This window comes from Musca vetustissima, unplaced genomic scaffold (genome assembly GCF_032173495.1).
Source record: "Musca vetustissima isolate MV318-11 ecotype Yass unplaced genomic scaffold, APGP_CSIRO_Mvet_v1 utg19773, whole genome shotgun sequence".
Classification (NCBI taxonomy): Eukaryota; Metazoa; Arthropoda; class Insecta; order Diptera; family Muscidae; genus Musca; species Musca vetustissima.
In genome coordinates this window covers 61,886-80,692 of record NW_026879628.1, presented here as the reverse complement: position 1 = coordinate 80,692, position 18,807 = coordinate 61,886, and the positions used below count along the sequence as shown (strand labels likewise).

General features: G+C 34.1%; 1 protein-coding gene and 1 pseudogene across 1 annotated transcript; both read right to left on the bottom strand.

Annotated features, from left to right (window-relative positions):
* Positions 1 to 287: 287 nt before the first annotated feature.
* On the bottom strand, positions 288 to 920 carry LOC133324633 (protein archease-like). Its single transcript, XM_061533467.1, has 3 exons — positions 866 to 920; positions 753 to 777; positions 288 to 678 (listed from the first exon to the last, which is right to left on the bottom strand). Exons 1-3 carry the CDS (start codon positions 918 to 920, stop codon positions 288 to 290), a joined length of 471 nt encoding a protein of 156 aa, XP_061389451.1.
* Positions 921 to 7,241: 6,321 nt separating this feature from the next.
* On the bottom strand, positions 7,242 to 8,135 carry LOC133324628 (uncharacterized; annotated as a pseudogene).
* Positions 8,136 to 18,807: the final 10,672 nt, after the last annotated feature.

The following is an 18,807-nucleotide window of genomic DNA, read 5'->3' as shown; positions in this document are numbered from 1 at the left end:
ACGGTAACTTAAATCCTTGTAAGACATGATTTGGTGATTCATTCTATAGGTATTCAAGAATTATAGAAAGAACCCTTGTTATAATTAGTTGTGCTTGTCATTCCAGTAAAATTCTTAAACACGACTTTATTTGCTTCATGTTGTATATTTATTACACATTTATTAGAAAAAATATTGTCATAACATGAAAAACACTAATATAGTACAAAATGTGTATGTCTATTCGTAAACACAAAATAAAATCTTATTAATTTTACTATATATTACAGTTAAAAGCAAAATTAGTCTTAAATATCTATAATTACAAACACTTCATAATTACTCTTTTCAGGTTCCTGAATTACTTGCATTGCAGAGTATGTGATGGCCTTAACTTCGGTGCCCTGAGGATGTTTATCCAAATCGAAAGGTTCGCCATAACATTTGCATTCAATTTCAAAGTTTTCCAAATCGAATTTAGTTATTTCCAAACGTCTGCAGACCAAGAAAGGTTCGGCTGAAAACAGGAACAGCAATTCATCCAAGAAATGGAAAAGCAGTCCCTCAACATCATCACCTTTGGCTTCAATTTGATAGCAGGTCTCCACGGATATATAGTCCAGTTCTGTCATATAACCAAACATGGCCATACCGCATTGTTCAAATGCTTCTTGAAGAGTTTCACCCCAGGCGTGGAGTCTAAAATTGAATAGGGAAAGATGTTATTAATTTGATATTATGTTTTTTTTTTAATTCTTGGTATTCTAACTTACTGTACATCGGCTGTATGATCCAAATCTGCAAATGAAATAAAATATCAATGTGGTGAAATCCATTATTGCTCCAATATTCCATTCATCACATCCCACTACCCAACAATACTTACATTCGTATTTAATGTCGGGTAGACGAAAATCTTCTTTGCTGAATTCAACTTCCATTTTTATTTAGTTCTTTCTTTTTTTATTCTTATGCAAAATTAGAATTTAAATTATTTTTATTTTTTATTAAAAAAGGCAGCACAGACTGATCGTCAGCAACAATTTGAGAAATGTGTCATCGAGTTTGTTTACTTTTTTGCGTTGAGGGACATGCTTTCATATGTCAAGCCAAGAACAGCTGTTAGCCGGCCAATATCATATGTTTGAGAATTGTAATAGATTAACCCGGTAAATGTGTGTTGATATTCCGTTACAAAATGTATTAAATTCAATTAAGGCAGAGGTGTAAATGAATGAATTGTTCGTTTTCAAAGAAATCAGACAATGGGATTTGATTGTTAGAAAAATCGTTTTCAATTGTTCGGAAAGAAAGAACACCTTTATCAAATGTCATTCAAAACATTTCAATTGCAATTCGAGAATTTCATTCGTAATTCGAAAACTCAATTTGCAATTCATAACACTTCACTTGTAATTCGAGTATGTATTTTGTAATTCACAACGTTTCATTTATAATTTTAAACTTTTCGTATGAAATTCAAAAAATTCCATTTGAAATTTAAAAAAATTCATGTGTAATTCGAATATTTCCATTTGAATTTCGTAGAGTTTCAATTGAAATTCAAAGAAATCCAATTTGAAATTCATAACATTTCACTTGTAATTCATAAAATTTCAGTTGTAATTCATAACAATTCATTTCAAATTCATTCATATTCCTCGTGTGTTACCAATAATATTTATCGAATTTAAAATTAAATTTTTTGAAAAACAAATGGAATGTTATGTATTTTAAATCAAATGTTAAGAATTTCAAATGGAATTATTTAAATTTCGAATGGAATTTTGTGAATTTCAAGTGGAATTTTATGAATTTCAAATGCAATACTTGGAATTTCAAATGGAATTTTATGAATTTCGAAAGGTATTCTATGAATTACAAATGAAATTCTCGAATTGCAAATTATATGTTGTGAATTACAAATGATCTCGAATTACATTTGATATGTTTTGAATAACATGTGAAAAAGGTGTATACCCTTATTTTATGAAAAAAACAGAGGTGCTAAAGCAAAAGAGTTAGAGAAAATGAAAGCTATTGATATGACATGTATAAAATCACGTTTGAAGACATGATGTAGACAAATAAATTGGTTGCCAATGAAGATATAAGGAAAAGGAATTTAAGAGAATTCATTCCAAAGAATTTTGTTGACACTTTTACAGTGATAAGAAATATTCCTTTGTGCTTCTCGGAAGAGGTACTATTAAAAATAATTGTTGATATTTACAATTGTACTTTGGATAAGCTTGGTAATCCTTTAACAATAATACCTGAAGTAATTAGAATAATAACAGGTGCGGCAAAATTGTTCTAGTTTATTTACATTAATACGCATACGCATTTATGTTCTCATTCTCTCTTTTGTTTATTCCTTCGTTATCTAGTCTGCCATATTACATATTCACTGTACATAACATATATGGGCAATATTGCAAATTTTTTAACATAGCTGAAGCGGAGGTTCAAATGAATAATATGGGTACCCGCGATCAGTAAGGGTTTTTACGTTTCGAATGATATAAAACCTCCTTCGTGAAAATCCATCTACTACACCTTTTTCACATGTTATTCAAAACATATCAAATGTAATTCGAGAATTCCATTTGTAATTCACAACATATAATTTGCAATTCGAGAATTCCATTTGCAATTCACAACATATAAGTTGTAATTCGAGAATTTCATTTGTAATTCCTAGAATACCTTTCGAAATTCATAGAATTCCATTTGAAGTTCATAAACTTCCATTTGAAATTCCAAGTATTGCGTTTGAAATTAATAAAATTCCACTTGAAATTAATAAAATTTCAATTTGAAAATTATATAATTCAATTTGAAATTCTTAACATTTGATTTGAAATACATAACATTCCATTTGTTTTTCATAACATTTAATTTTAAATTCGAAAAATATTATTGGTAACACAAAAGGAATATGTATGAATTTGAAATGAATTGTTAAGAATTACAACTGAAAATTTATGATTTACAATTGAAATGTTATGAATTTCAAATTTGATTCTTTGAATTTCAAATGGATTTCTTTTAATTTCAATTTAAACTCTACGAAATTCAAATTGAAATATTCGAATTACAAATGAAATTTTTTAAATTTCAAATGGAATTTTTTGAATGTCATACGAAAAGTTTAAAATTACAAATGAAACGTTGTGAATTACAAATTACATACTCGAATTACAAGTGAAATGTTATGAATTGCAAATTGAGTTTTCGAATTACGAATGAAATTCTCGAATTGCAATTGAAATGTGTTGAATAACATTTGAAAAAGGTGTAGAACGGCGGAACTGGCCTTCCAAATACACGAAATTTGGCAAAAAAAAATGTTTTTGAAAATATATAGGATGTATGTGGATCATTTCCGCTTCAATAAATGGCCTGGTACGGATTTTGATCTTTGTCAAAAACAGAACTTTAAAAACTTCAGCCGAAAGAGAGATGTACACAATTTATTTCAAAAATAGAGTGACCTGGGTCATCCATGGTTCTTAATGGACCGCATTGAAATCGGTATAGATGTATTTTTGTATTTTTTTAGGGTGCACACCGAAATCGCGTTAATGACATATGGAGTTTTCGGAAATTATTCGCGTTTTACGAGTTTTTGGGAACTTCAATGCAACATGTAGTACATCTTAGCCGTCAAATGAAATTTCGCAAAACATGCATGGATTGGAATATAAACTTCAGTATTTCCTGGAAACCGCATGCGCATCAACTGATTTTGAGAATTACGCGATTTATACACAATTTAAATTGTATATTTCATAATATAGTTTTATTTTAAGATTTATTCCTACTTATTTTTTCTTCTTTTTGTTGTCGCTGTAATTTACCAACCACTACACAGACTTGTGTGATTTTGATATCATTTGATTCATCATGGTGTTTAGATTATGTAGATATATTTCATAATATAGTTTTATTTTAAGATTTATTCCTACTTATAGAACCTCAAGATTTATCGGAAGGGTCTTGCTATAATCCGCTAGGTGTATACTTGTACACAAAAAGTGATTATTTTTATATATGTAATTTTTTCCTGAAATTTCTTGTATAAAATTAAAAAAAAAAATAAATATGATGACATTTTTTCTTCGAACCAAAAACAAATACTTTCCCTCAATATATTATTTTGTTGTCGCTGTAATTTACCAACCACTACACAGACTTGTGTGATTTTGATATCATTTGATTCATCATGGTGTTTAGATTATGTAGATAATTTTAAATTAACATTTAGGCTGATACATGTTATTAATATTGTTACGAATATAACTTTAGATTTAAGTTAATTTAGATGATTTCCGTTAATTTAAGAATTTGAATTGTAACGTAAATGTCTACTACGCAGTTTATTCGAATAACTTCACAACAACAACTACTGTATAGATTTTTCCACATCCTTCCATTTCCTCTTTCATTTTCTATTTTGTTATTGACGTACAATTCTTGTTAAACGTCATCATTGATGATCGCTTAATTCCTCTTTCTTTGTTACTCCCTCGCCTGTATATGTGTTGTTGTTATTGTTCACTCAATGTAAGTTTGTATGTGTTTGTTGCATTGGTAGATTGTTCGTAATCTAGGTGTTACCAGATCGTCTAGAAACTTCTGTAGCGACAGGCAAGGCTCATATAAATAGAGGAAATGGCAAGGCAGTGAGTTAGTTGTGAATCAGATCGCGAATTGAAACCGTCAAGTAACGTAAAGCTGTAAAGTAACGTGCAACGTAAAGTTGTGTCAATAAAATCATTGTAATATTCGTAATCAGAAAGAACCCGCGTTTTATTTAGTACGAACTGTATTGGGAAATAAAACAACGTCTACACGGGATTAAGTAAAATCCAAGAATCCAAGAAAGATGTGTAACTTTTTTCGCGGTTATTACAATATCTGCATATTCATACTTTACGAAGGAAGCTATATATCAACGTTTTTGGTCAATTTAAAAATTTTTTTTTTTGCCGAAAATTAAAACCTCGATAACTTTTGCTCGCATCAACCAAAAATTTGATCTCGAATGGTTTGGGAGTCAGAACATTTTCCAAAAATCATTGATGTACCACGAAAACAAAAAAAGCCGATTTTTTAAAAATAGAATATTAAAAAATTGGCAATATTGCCCATATATATATATATATATATATTGTTAGCTAAAATGCAAAAAGGCGTAACTAAAAAAAGCATAATTGTGTAGGAGAAGCAAAAAACTGTTTTGAATGAAAACTATAAACATGTCATCTGGAATGAAAAAGTATGCCCGGCAGGGTGATATTGCATATGACGAATAATAGACTATAATTTTTTTAACAAATTTAGTTATTTAGTTTAGTGGCAGTCATAAAATGAAGTAAAAATTTGAATTTATGTTAGTTACGCCTTTTTGCATTTATCAAATAAACCCACTTGTAATTACGTCTTTTTGTTTTTTGTTAATAGAAGATCCTTTTTTGACCGCAGACGCGTAAAACTTTGTCAACACATGTAGTTTATTGACATTCACAATATTCATTCAAAATTCATTCATTTGTTACTTACGCCTTTTTGCATTTTAGCTGACGATATCTATATATAACTCATTTTGTAACGTTAGTTAGTTAGTTGCCTATTACTTTACTTTGGAGGACTCTGAATTTATGGACACGGACACATTAAAAGTCGGGTTTTTGTGGTGATGATAATCCATCTTGGGTAGTGTGGGTAGTGCTTTACTACACTGTGAAAATGTGCCTCATCGAAATATTGGTTCTAGAAACCACGTTTCTTGGGACCAAATCCGTTTCAGAAAATTTTGATTTCATCCCATCTTATTATGTCTTCCAAACTTAGTTCAAGTGCGAATTTAAGGAATATCGGCCCATGCCTTCTGGTACCTCCCACACAGGGGCTACGGCTAAGCCTAAATGCGGGCTATAGTTCACATATAGCTCATTATCGAACCGTACGTTCTAGTTTTTTATCTCGATAACCTTCGCAGGTGAAATGATTACAACAGAGTGTTAGAACCAAACCCAAAACGCGGAAAAAATCAGATAAATTTATTAATATAAAAAAGGGGGTTATATGGGGACTACGCCTAAAAGGGGTTGACTATTAATAATTTTTGGTAGGGAGATTTGTTTCCATATACGGCTACAAAATACCAAATTTCAGTGATTTCGGTTGAAAAACGCGCTCAAGAACCTCCAAATGCCGAAATTTGGGGGTACCCTTATATAAGAGCTACCAGAAAAAGTGGACATATATTTATATTTTTTTGTGGCGACATTTTGTACCCAATAAGAACTCAATGTACCAAATTTCAGCGAATTCGGTTGAAAAACGCGCTCAAGAACCCCAAAATACCGAAAATTTGGGGGTACCCTTATATGGGAGCTATGCCTAAACGTGGACCGTTCGAACTTGACCTGACAAAAGACAACCCTATGCAAAATTTCAGCACCCTATCTAAATTCCTTCGGAAGATAGCGTGATTACAACAGACGGACGGACATGGCTAGATCGTCTTAGAATTTTACCCTGATCAAGAATATATATACTTTATAGGGTCGGAAATGAATATTTCGGTGGCAAACGGAATGACAAAATTATGGTGGAGGGTATAAAAATTGGAGAAACTCACCATGGAACTTTGATATTTATGCAAGACTTTTTTAAAAAGCAAAACATCCAGTCTGTTACTTTTCAAGAAGAATTAAAAAATGTGGTATTTCTATGGAGAATGATGGTGGCATGATCCAGTTTCAAAAGGCCAATTCTAACTGCCATGTACAATGCTTTTCTTGATAACTCCTAATCTTTGTAGAAAATCTCCTTAGGAAGGTCGACTATAACGCTACCGCTCATTGTTCGGTAATTTTTGGTATTTTGGACACATATTTTGGGTGTTTATTGGGTGTCAAATCTTTCTATAAAAATTTCCTATGATGTATCCCCAATGTTAAAGTCCCGATCGATTTTAGATATGTTACATGTTTTATTTCCATTTATTCGTTTATTGAGTATCGTACATTTGAAAAACTAAAATATATTTGTATACATTCATAGGACTATTCCAAACAAAAAAATCACCATCTCATATAAAATAACAACAAAAAAGTAAAACATAAATTATTCTAATATAAACCTAAAAGTAACAGTCGTTTCTCTTGAAATAGGCAATAATAGTGACTTGAGCAAGAAAAAGTGTTGCTATCTCGAAATAATACAAATAACAATAGCAACAAATTTGGTTAACTAATGAAATGATGTAAGGGAAAATATCTAAATGACTCATTGAAAATATCTGTAAAAGCTGTGCTAACCAATTCATTGATCATTGGTTTAATGAACGGAAGGCCTAGAGGCCAAGCACTATTTATAACACCATCTGAGACATTGTCAAGACGTGCACGTCCCGGAGCCAAAACATCACCCACATGCATTTTCATGCCACCAATGCGATCAACTTCAACGTGGATTTTCAATAGGGTACCAGGTCCGCCCAAACGTCTGACACTGGTTGTTTGACTATGGAGAGAGAGAGAATAAAATAGACATTCAATTTTTTTATTGTCAAGATATCAAACTTTACTTACCTATAATCATATAAGGTCATATTCCAAAATCCACTTCTCTTAATGGGTGTACCAAACAATTTACCCGAAAATTCATACCAGCCATTTAGACTCTTTTCGGGGAAATATTGTGAATAGATGATACGATTTTGCTCAAAATCCGAATGGAATTTGGTAACCTCTGACTGGGTCCAACCATATTCGGAGACATTGCGTAAAATCAACTTGAAGCTTTTGATCTCCTCTGCGTAATTCAACAAATGAGGCATGATGGGGATCGAAGGGTTTAATGTTGTAATCGGGTATGCCTAAAACCCAAAATATCTCATTAGAAAACAACGGTATTCTTTAGACACACACACACGCATACATACCTGTTGGAAAATATGCTCTGAAATCATTGAAGACATCTTTCATACAAAAATCAAAATCTTCACTCTGCAAATGACATTTGCCCAACAGACGTGTCATCTCTTCACGTATCGAGGGCTGTTCAATGGCATCGGTGGTGGGAATGTTGATGCCACAAATGACAAGTAATGCTGTAGCGTAGGCCAAGATCATTGACATTGCCTTCTTTTGGTAACTACTTTTGATGATTGTCATTGTTTTTAATGACTTTTTCATGTATTACCTTTGTTTACTGTGCGTATTCGATTCGATTTCTCAGTAGCTATAAATTAAATTCTAAAGAAAAGAAAACAAATACAAAACGAGATGAATTACATAATTTTTAATGTTATTACAATTATGTAAGAGCGAAATTGTAAGTGGTAATACTTCCATATCGAAAAAATTTTGGAACATAAAACAAGTCAAATTGCCGTTAGATTCAGTCTTGCCGAAATGAGGTGTACATTTAAAATACATACAAAGATGTTGGGTTCTGATTAGATGTCAAAAATTTTATCCAAAATTATAAATATCAGGTTCATGTAACGTTACCCCTACTTTTGGACATTTTGAAGATTTCAAAAACGAAACGGGTTAGTATTGCCTCTTTGGCTAGATTTGAGGATTTTCGTACTATACATGTTCGAAAAGTGACGTAGGGGATGATAGATATTAAGCAACGGCTCTGATTGACTTTAACATGACAGAGCCCAGGCTTATCTTGGCTCTTCTTTCATGTCAATTGAGGACACTGTCCTCCCCGCGGTTTCAAAAATAAAACCACGCACGTTGTACAGAACAGGCGCAGTGTTCGCTTTGGAGGATGTACTCAAGAAGTACAAAGCCGATATTATTGCCTTACAGGAAATGCGATGGAAAGGGACAGGCGGAAGTAAAACAGACGATTACTCACTGTATTATAGCCGCCATGAAACTAGACATGAACTTGGCTGCGGATTTAAGGTTAAAACGAGTGAATCTGGAGACAAAGTCCTTCGTCTCCAGATTCGCTCTAGTAAATCAGCGAATTACAATAATCCGTATCGGGGAGAGAATATCGATTTGGACCATTATTTTGTAGCAGCAAAGGTTCGCACTCGTCTTAATATAGCAGCAAAGATGTGATCTAACAAAACGCGGAAACTCGACGTCGAAAAACTGCAAACACAACAGATAGGTGAAGCCTACTCCGCTCAACTTACCTACTTGCTACACGAAAGCACTCCTTGTCCCGTTATTAATATAGAAGCACAATGCCAAAAAATTGCCCACTCTCTACAAACTGCAGCAAAAGCAACAATTGGGTACCAAAGACCACCATCAAGAAACCCATAGTAGGATCAGGAGTGCCGTAATGATACTAAGGTGAAAAACACAGCGTATAGAGCAACCCTGTAAACAGTAACAACACACAATGCGAGATAGAATTTTCGGGAGAAAGGGAGAGAGGAGAAACATATTTTCAAAAAAGAACATAGAACAAGAAAAACGTGAGCGTGAACATCCGGAAATTTTACCAACCAAACCGAAGCTTTGGTGAGGGCACATCCTCATGTAAGGATGAAGAAGGAAACCTGGTGACAAATATAGACAGCGTGTTCAAGATCTGGAAAGAGAATTTTGCAAAGCAAAGTAACAATGAAGATACCCCAGAACCATCTAGAGATAACGGTATATGGCCAAGATGAGGTCAGAAAAGCAATCGGCTGAAGAATAATAAAGCAGCAGGTTACCAGCCGAACTATTCAAGACCGGTGATCAGAAGCTGATCACTAGCATTTACCAACTGATTAATACAATTTGGACAGAGGAATGAATGCCCAATGATTGCAACCTCAGCATCCTGTGTCCCGTGTGAAAAAAATGAGACAAGACGATATATACCAACTCCTTCCCATCGCATATAAAATGTATCCAGCGTACTGTGTGAACGACTGAAGCCTATGATAAATGACATTAATGGATCGTATCAATGCGGCTTTTGACCTGGCAAATCCAATATAGAACAGATTTCTACACTGCCCCAAATCCTGGAAAAGACCCATGAAAAACACTTCGACACATTCCACCAATTCGTCGACTATAAAACCGCATTCGACAGCCCAATCCGCTCAGGGGTATTTAAAGCCATTTCTGCGTTTGGCATTTTCCGCAAAATTAATACGACTATACAGGATAACTTTTTCTGGCACAAGATCAGCAGTTAAAGTCGGAAAGAGCCCCTCGGACTCCTTCAATACCGAGTTTGTCATGTGACCTGTGAACAGAAATGACACTCTGTACCCCAAACAGCATATGTTACTCGACTACGCCGACGAAATCGAGATAATGGGTCGAACATTGCGACCGGTAGCAGCCACCTTTGAGCGAATTGAGAAGGAGTCTGCTAAAGTGGGACTAGCGGTAAATGGCTAGAAGACCAAGCTGATGGTATCAACGCGCAAGACGTCCAGTAGACTCCGACCAGTTGTGGAACTTGAAAACTTCAGCTTCGAGGTGGTGAACGATTTTATATACATTAGTACCGCCATAAACAAAACTAATAACATCAGCTTTGAAATCCGGAAAGAATAATGTTGGCCAACAGATGCTATTATGGTCTGAGTAAGAGATTTAAAAACAAAGTTGCAGGGACTATGTTGACTAGGTCAAGTTGTGAGCTCTAAAGACAAATAAAGAGAGCCAACTCATGGTTCACGCAGAAGGGGAAGGCCACAAATTCGATGGAAAGATCAAGTGAAAGACAACATTTCGGAACATGGTCTTTCAAATTGAATGAGCTGCGCACTATACGACGTGCCTTGAAATCTTTTTTAAGCTAGGCTTATGGATCAAACGTTTTGTCACAAGACATCTAAGTGAGTAAGTATATATATCGCAGACTTTACAATTGTTTACATTTTCATCGATCCCGCCTATTATTAACAGCCAATTCAAATCTAGATCTGAACATCTGAATCCCAAAATATATTCGTATATGGGGCATTTCATGTTAACAGGTTTATTAAAATCTTGTTAAGAGCATCCGTATTCAAGGTCATTTATGGTTCAATTGTATTTAACACATAATAATTGGGTTTTTTACTTTTCGGGTTTTTTTAACGAAACAGAAAAAAACAAAAGACTTAAGACACAAGCACATGTGTATTTACCAAACCAGTCAAATAGCACAGAATAGCATTACAAGGCTATCAATAACAAAACAGGCACACAATCATACAAGTATTTCAATCCATTTCGTCAATGCAACATCTTATTCCCATATTTTGGTTTATTTATTTTGGTAATATTGGGGAATATTTTATTTTTAATTGAGCGTTTTTGTATTTTGTGCGTCAAACTTGTTTTCGGAATTTAATCGAAGTTCAGTTGATAACCAATGAAAGTGGGAATGTATTTATTTACATGCACTGTTTAAGTATTGCATTAACATGTTGAATTTATTTATGTTACTTCAAACATATATAAAAATATATATAAAGGGGAAGATATAACGTAATCAGTTTTTGTTGGCGCCCAAATATTATTTGTATAATTGGGTTTTTTTGCTGATGACCTTGAAGAGATGATCTAAGGTAAGGTTTTATTTTTAAATTTTTGGCAATCATTGATTGAAATCTACATTTGTGTTTGCAATTTCTTATAGGGCCCACATTAATATTAGGCCACTAAAAATGTACTTAACAAACTTTACGTCCAATGGCGTTTACTATAAATAGCATTATTAACACAATTAAGTAATGTAATTGCTCATAAACTGTCCAAATTAAACCACTAATCCATTGTGTCTTTGTGTGTGTGTGTTTGTTTTTAAGGAATCCAAAACAATATTGGATTGCATCCGAACTGAAGAAATAAGCACACGCAAGCTGCATTTAACACATGTTACGAAATGGCGAAAGACAATCAAATTTCTGCTTTGCACAAAATTTACACACAATTTTTGTTGTTGGCTGTTGTTGAATAATTGGAAAATAGTTGTTGTAGTTGTTATTTATTATCTCTATGGTTATTGTACAATATTTTATGAACTTTTCAAAAATATAAATTATGCATTTATTGGTTAATTCGATTTGATTAAAAAATCAAAATTCAAAATTCTTTAATATTTCTGAGTGTAATCTTTAGTTTTGTTTTACATTTCGTCGATGTCGATTTCTTTTTTTTTTTTTTTTTTTTTGCCCGCTAACCGACAATTCAACTACTCGCTTTGATGTACTGCCAAAAACTATTCTTCGCTGTGGTGGCTAAGTTGAGTCAATGCGCTCCTTGAGCACAAAGAAGAGGAAAAAATACCAGAAAGCAAAAATTGTAAACAAAACTTGTACAGCGCAGCTAAATCAAAACCGATTTTAGCAATACCTGGAAAAATCTCCAAAGCTTAACAGCAGTTATGGTTATTAAACGTCAGTACGTGTGGTGGTGGTTATGTACTAAATTTGGTAATTGTGGTAGTAAACTGTTAAACAATGTTTTCAAAACTTTATACTCTACTCGTAGTACGTAAAGTTTGGTTATACTGCTTGGGAGATCGCTTCGCAAGTCATATGAAATTAGATAAATTGTTTTTTTTTTTCTGAATATACGCAAAATATATATCAAATTACTCATATTCGCGAGTACAACAATCCTATGTTGATGTTTAGAAATTCTGGACTGTGCATTGAAACTAAAAGTAATTTTCAAAAAAAAAAAAAAAAAAAACTCAACATCGAGCTTCAAAATGTCAGCATCATTTAAAAGAAGATGCAGATATATTTTCGAAAAACGATACATTAGGGATGTACTCCCTTTTTAGGGTTCTTCTTTTTCTTCAGCACGAAGGCGGTGAAATGAGTGGCTTAGTCACATATCTAGAAAGAAAAAAACAAAAAAAAAACTGCGTTGCCTCACCCTGTTTTTACCCATTTTTATACCCTTCACCACACTGTGGTACAGGGTATTATGTCTTTGTGCATATGTTTGTAACAGGCAAAAGGAAACGAGATAGACATATGGTTCCTTTTGAGAATATGCATAGAATCACTTTTTAAGTCGATTTATGCATGTCCGTCCGTCCGTCCGTCTGTTTGTCCATGTTAAATTGTAAACAAAGTACAGGTCGCATTTATTATCCGAATTGGATGAAATTTGGCATAGGTCACTTATTCGGCCCAAGGACGAACCCTATTGAAATTGGCAAAAATCGGTTCATATTTAGATATAGCTCCCATATATATATTTAACCGATTTAATGTAAACGGTCCCTACATATCTTTCGATTTGCACGAAATTTGGTACAGCCTAATCATTTAGGTTTAGAATGATGTCTGCCAAGTTTCGTGAAAATATATATCTTTCGATTTGCACCAAATTTGGCATATCGTACTCTATTAGATCTAGAATAATGTCTGCCAAGTTTCGAGAAAATCGGTCCAGATTTAGATATAGCTCCCATATATAGTTTCGTCCGATTTCATGTAAATGGTGCCCCAAAGTCCCTATATATCTTTCGATTTGCACGAAATTTGGCATAACGTACTGAATTGAGCCTAGAGTGATGTCTGCCAAGTTTTGAGAAAATCGGTTCAGATTTAGATATACCTCCCATATATAGTTTCGTCCGATTTCATGTAAATGGTGCCCCAAAGTTCCTATATATCTTTCGATTTGCACGAAATTTGGCATATCGTACTGAATTAAGCCTAGTGTGATGTCTGCCAAGTTTCGAGCAAATCGGTTCAGATTTAGATATAGCTCCCATATATATGTTCGTCCGATTTAAGGTAAATGGTGCACCAAAGTCCCTAAATATCTTTCGATTTGCACGAAATTTGTTATAGCGTACTGAATAAAGTCTAGAATGGTGTGTGTTAAGTTTCTTGAAAATCGGTTCCGATTTAGATATAGCTCTCATATATAATTTCGTCCGATTTAAGGAAAATGGTGAACCAAAGTCCCTAGATATCTTTCGATTTGCACGAAATTTGGCACAGCATAATGAATTGGATTTAGAATGATGTGTGTTGAGTTTCCTGAAAATTTAGATATAGCTCCCATATGTATTTTCGTCCGATTTTAGACAAATAGTGCATCAGAGTCCTATATATCTTTCGATTTGCACGAAATTTGACAAATCGTACTGAATGAAGTATAGAATGATCTGTGCTAAGTTTCCTGAACATCGCTCCAGATTTAGATATAGCTTCCATATACATTTTCGTCCACAAATAGCTTTCGTATTGAACTTAGTATAACCTAGAAGTTAGATATAAATGCTGCACCGAATTCCCCAGGTGGATCCGATTGGCATAAAATTGTGCACAACTTATTGAAGTTATTATGAGATAACGTGTTATTATATGATAACGTGTGTATTTTAAGTAAAATGTGCACCAAAGACCCAAAGTTATATAGTTTATACAACCTATATAGCTTATATACATATTTTCGTCCGATTTGAAGTAAATGGTGCACCAAACTCCTCATGTTTATCAGATATGTATCCAAATAATGCTTTATATGTTTTAAATTGATTTCCATAATTTTGTCCCATTGAAAAGAATCAACTCTATATCTGAAATGAAAAATTTAGTATAGGTTGCAGAAAGACATGTTTATGGGTCCAATTTCATTTTACTGGTTCTTCAAAAATGCGACGTCTGTTAAGATTCATCTGTTGTATATAGCCAAAGTGGTGAAGGGTATCATATAGTCGGCTCCGTCCGACTTTACTACTTTCCTTACTGGTTTTCATTAAAGTAGACACAGCTTCTACGAAAATAAACTTTGGAGGTCAATATCATGAAACGTTTGCAACGCCAAATCAATAAATCCAAAACTCGGCTTCAGTTTTTTAAGAAAATTGGCAATATTGACACATACATATATATCAGAAAAGAATAAAATTATATGTCATTGTAGCAATGTTCGTTTATTGAAATCACGAATGATCTCACAATATTTAATATACTAACATATTTAATTAGCTGGCTTGTGACGGAAGATTTGTTCCATAAGACGAGCTTGTGCGCAGCTCATCCAATTTGAAAGATCATGTTCCGAAATGTTGTCTTCAACTTTATCTTTTCCTCGAATTCGTGGCCTTCCCCTTCTGTGTAAAACATCAATTGGCTCCATTCTCACAACATGACCTAGTCCACGTAGTAGCTGCAGCTCGATACGTCTGACTATGTCGATGTCCGAGAATAGATGGTACAGCTCATGATTCATTCATGGTTCATTCGACGGCGACATTCACCGTCAACGCAGATCGGACTATAGATCTTTCCGACAAAGTATTAACGTCTTGTAGAGTAGCCTTGTTTTTGAATTGCTTACTCAGACCATAGTAGCATCTGTTGGCCAACACTATTCTTCTCCGGATTTCAAAGCTGATGTTATTAATTGAGTTTATTGAGTTTTTATATATAAAATCACCACCTCGAATATGTAGTTTTCAAGTTCCGCAGTTGATTCGACCCATTATATCGATGTTGTCGGCGTAGGTGAGTAACATGTGCGGTTTGGTGTACAGAGTGTCATTTCTGTCTACATTTTAATCTCGTAAGACCTTTTCCAGCAGGATGTTAAACAGGTCACACAACAAACTGTCACCTTGTTCGAATCCTCGTTCGGTATTTATTGGCTCCGAAAAGTCCTTTCCGACTTTAACTGCTGACCTTATGCCACTTAAAGTTATCCTGAATAGACGTATTAATTTTGCAGGAATGCCGAGCGCAGACATGGTTTTAAACATCTCTGAGCGGATTGTTTATATGCGATGGGAAGGAGACTTATACCTCTATAGTTGGCACATATCGTCTCGCCTCATTTTTTGGGCTCGGGACACAGGATGCTGAGGTTCCAATCATTGGGCATGTATTCCTCTAGCGTCTGACCACCGTCCTTGAATAGTTCGGCTGGTAATCCATCAGCACCTGCTGCTTTATTATTCTTCAGCCAATTAATTGCTATTCTGACCTCATCTTGGCTAGGTGGTATACAATCTATACCGTAATCTCGTATTGGTTCTGGGGTATCTTCTTCATCGTTACTATTTAATACCAGGAGCTTTGCAAAATGCTTCTTCCCGATCCTCAATACGTTGCCTCTTTCTGTCGCCAGGTTTCCTTCTTCATCTCTACAGGAGGATGTGGTGCACAAACCCTTCGGTTTAGAGTTTTACTCGTTGGTAACATTTATGGACTTCATTTCGACTCCTTTACATACGTCGCTCATGTTTTTCTTGTTCTTCTTCATTTTTGAAAATATGTTTCTCCTCTCTCCTTTTCTCCAGATAATTCTCTCTCGCATTGCGTGTTGCTACTGTGTGCAGGATTGCCCTATATGCTGCGTTTTTCACATCAGTAGCATTACGTCACTCCTGATCGTACCACGGCGTTCTTGATGGTGGTATTTGGTAACTAAGTGTTGGTTTTCTTGCAGTTTATAGGGCGTGGGCAATTCTTTGCCATTGTGCTTCTATGTTATTATCGGGACAATACGTGTTTTCGTTAAGCAGGTGGGCAAGTTGAGCGGAGTAGGCTTCAATCATGGCTGCTACAAGGTAGTGGTCCGAATATATATTCGCTCCTGGGATCGATCAAACGTCTAAAACACTGAATGAATGCCTTCCGTCTATCACAACATGATCGACTTGATTTCTCCTTGTTTGATCGGCAGAAATCCAGGTGGCCTTGTGTATATAGAGATGCTTGAATTGGGTGTTGCTAACTACCTCATCCCGTTGTCTGATGGTATTTTTCATCCCCTACGACACCCACCTTTCCTATTTTCTACCCAAAAAAATCGTTTGTAAAAATCATGTTATTCAATGCTTATTTCTAACCTCCATAAAGGACAGAAGAAGACATGTGGGTCTTTCATAAATTCAAGCCTTTTGAAACGAGGGCAGTATGAACAAATCAAAGAATTCAATTGCGGTAAAATAATTGTTGATATAACCTAAGGTGACAAAATGACCAAATTTACCTGTATATCCATAGACAGTTTCGTAAACCATTTGAAATTCATTACAAATTTCAACAGTTCATCACCCCGAATTATATCATCATAACAAGAGGTCACCACACAAATTTGCTTTACTTTTCGTCTCATTTAAAACCTTCCACCCTATTTTATGTGTTAGTAATAATTCTTGGTTTTTACACCGTTTTACACCACAACATGAATCCTAAACATAAAGGTTCTAAGTTGTTCGGGTCATCGGCCATTACAAGCCGAGTCATAAAATTGTCTAAATAGGAAATTGTTTACTCTTTTTTTAGTTTTCGTAAACGTATTTATGACTCTGACACATCTATGAACTTGAAGTACGCAACATGCATTCGTAATTGTTTCAAATCCACTAATGCGTTTCAGGGTCTTTGAACGCTGACACAGCCGCAAACAGTCTGTCAGTCAGTCATAAGCCAAAACTATGGCTGTCATTATTTTTTGGGGTACATGTACAAACATATTAACGTGTAACTGAGTAAGTAACAAACAAAAAAAAATGCTGAAAATTATCGGAAGCCAGCCGCTACACTTCTTTGGTTTACAAATGCTCAATTGAAGATACACACACGTACATACATCCATACAAACAATAACAACAACTAATGTTATTTATATCCATAATTGGTTACTTGTTTCATTGGTCATTGTTGGTATTGTTGAATTGAAATGCCCTATCATTTTCAAATGACCACATAAAAAACACCAACCAAAAATATAGACTCCAAGAAATCTCTACTAATATTTTAATTTAAATTAAGGAATTATAAAATAAAAATTATGTTGTGCGATTAATTGCGGTAATGTTTTGTCTGTAATGCCATTAAGTTTGTCTCTTAAGTCTTTTGTTTTAACATCTCTTCTATCCCATCAAATTGTAGTGCAGACAATTACCATGTTTCTGTTTATGTTAAAATCGTTTAAAGATTTATAGGGTCAGTACGTACTACCTTGAATATAGCGTGGGAGTAAATTTAACAACAGTAAAAATAATTAAATATTCTACAATGAAATATTTGAAATTAGATTTATTACATTAAGATATAGACGTGATTATTTTATAAAATAATAGGTTTTTTTGTGTAAAATATGTTTCCTCAATAAATACTTATTTTGGAATTCTGGGTGAAATGAAGACAATTTAAGTTTGGACCGAGTATTAATATGGCATTTGGGATGAAATCGGCCGAAAATACATGTGAAGTTGACCAACGTTCTGCCTGGTTTACTTTAATGCGACTGTGTAATATTAACAAAAAATAATCCAAAAAGTTTCTATAAGTTCGTAAACTCTAAGGCAGATCTAAAAACTACAAACCTTTTGGAATTCATTAATGAAGTTCACAAGGGTTTTAGTAAAAAATTGCAGACTGATGTTATATACAACGATTTCAGCAAAGTGGATATCTACCTACTTAGAAGGTCGTTCGCAGAATGTGTTACTTAATGACTCATTATCCAGGAATATTACTGTCTTATGGGGGTTCCACACGGTAGTCACTTAGGACCTCTTATTTTTATTCCCTACATCAATGACTTTCCTTCCGTTATCCGCTTTTCAAAAATACTAATGTATGCTGATGATGTTAAGCTTTTCCGGCATATTGAATCTTCAAGTCATTCCAATCTTTTACAGTTCGATTTGTATTCTTTGGCTAACTGGTGTAGCGCCAATGGATTTTTTTTAAATCTTAAAAAAATGTAAGAAGCTATCATTATTTAGAATGCAACAAATCTGAATTGATTACCACATTGGTTCTTATAAGTTGGAAAATATTTCGTCTTTCGTAGATCTAGGAGTAATATTAGACCCTAAACTGAGGTTTAAGATGGACAGAATAGCTGCATCTCT

What these genes read in the sequence shown, in the direction of transcription:
- LOC133324633 (XM_061533467.1), bottom strand. Translation starts at nt 920, where the DNA reads ATGGAAGTTGAATTCAGCAAAGAAGATTTTCGTCTACCCGACATTAAA. An exon ending in ACCCGACATTAAATACGAAT is followed by an intron (nt 778 to 865) that starts GTAAGTATTGTT and finishes TTTCATTTGCAG; the next exon opens with ATTTGGATCATACAGCCGAT. An exon ending in GATCATACAGCCGATGTACA is followed by an intron (nt 679 to 752) that starts GTAAGTTAGAAT and finishes ATTCAATTTTAG; the next exon opens with ACTCCACGCCTGGGGTGAAA.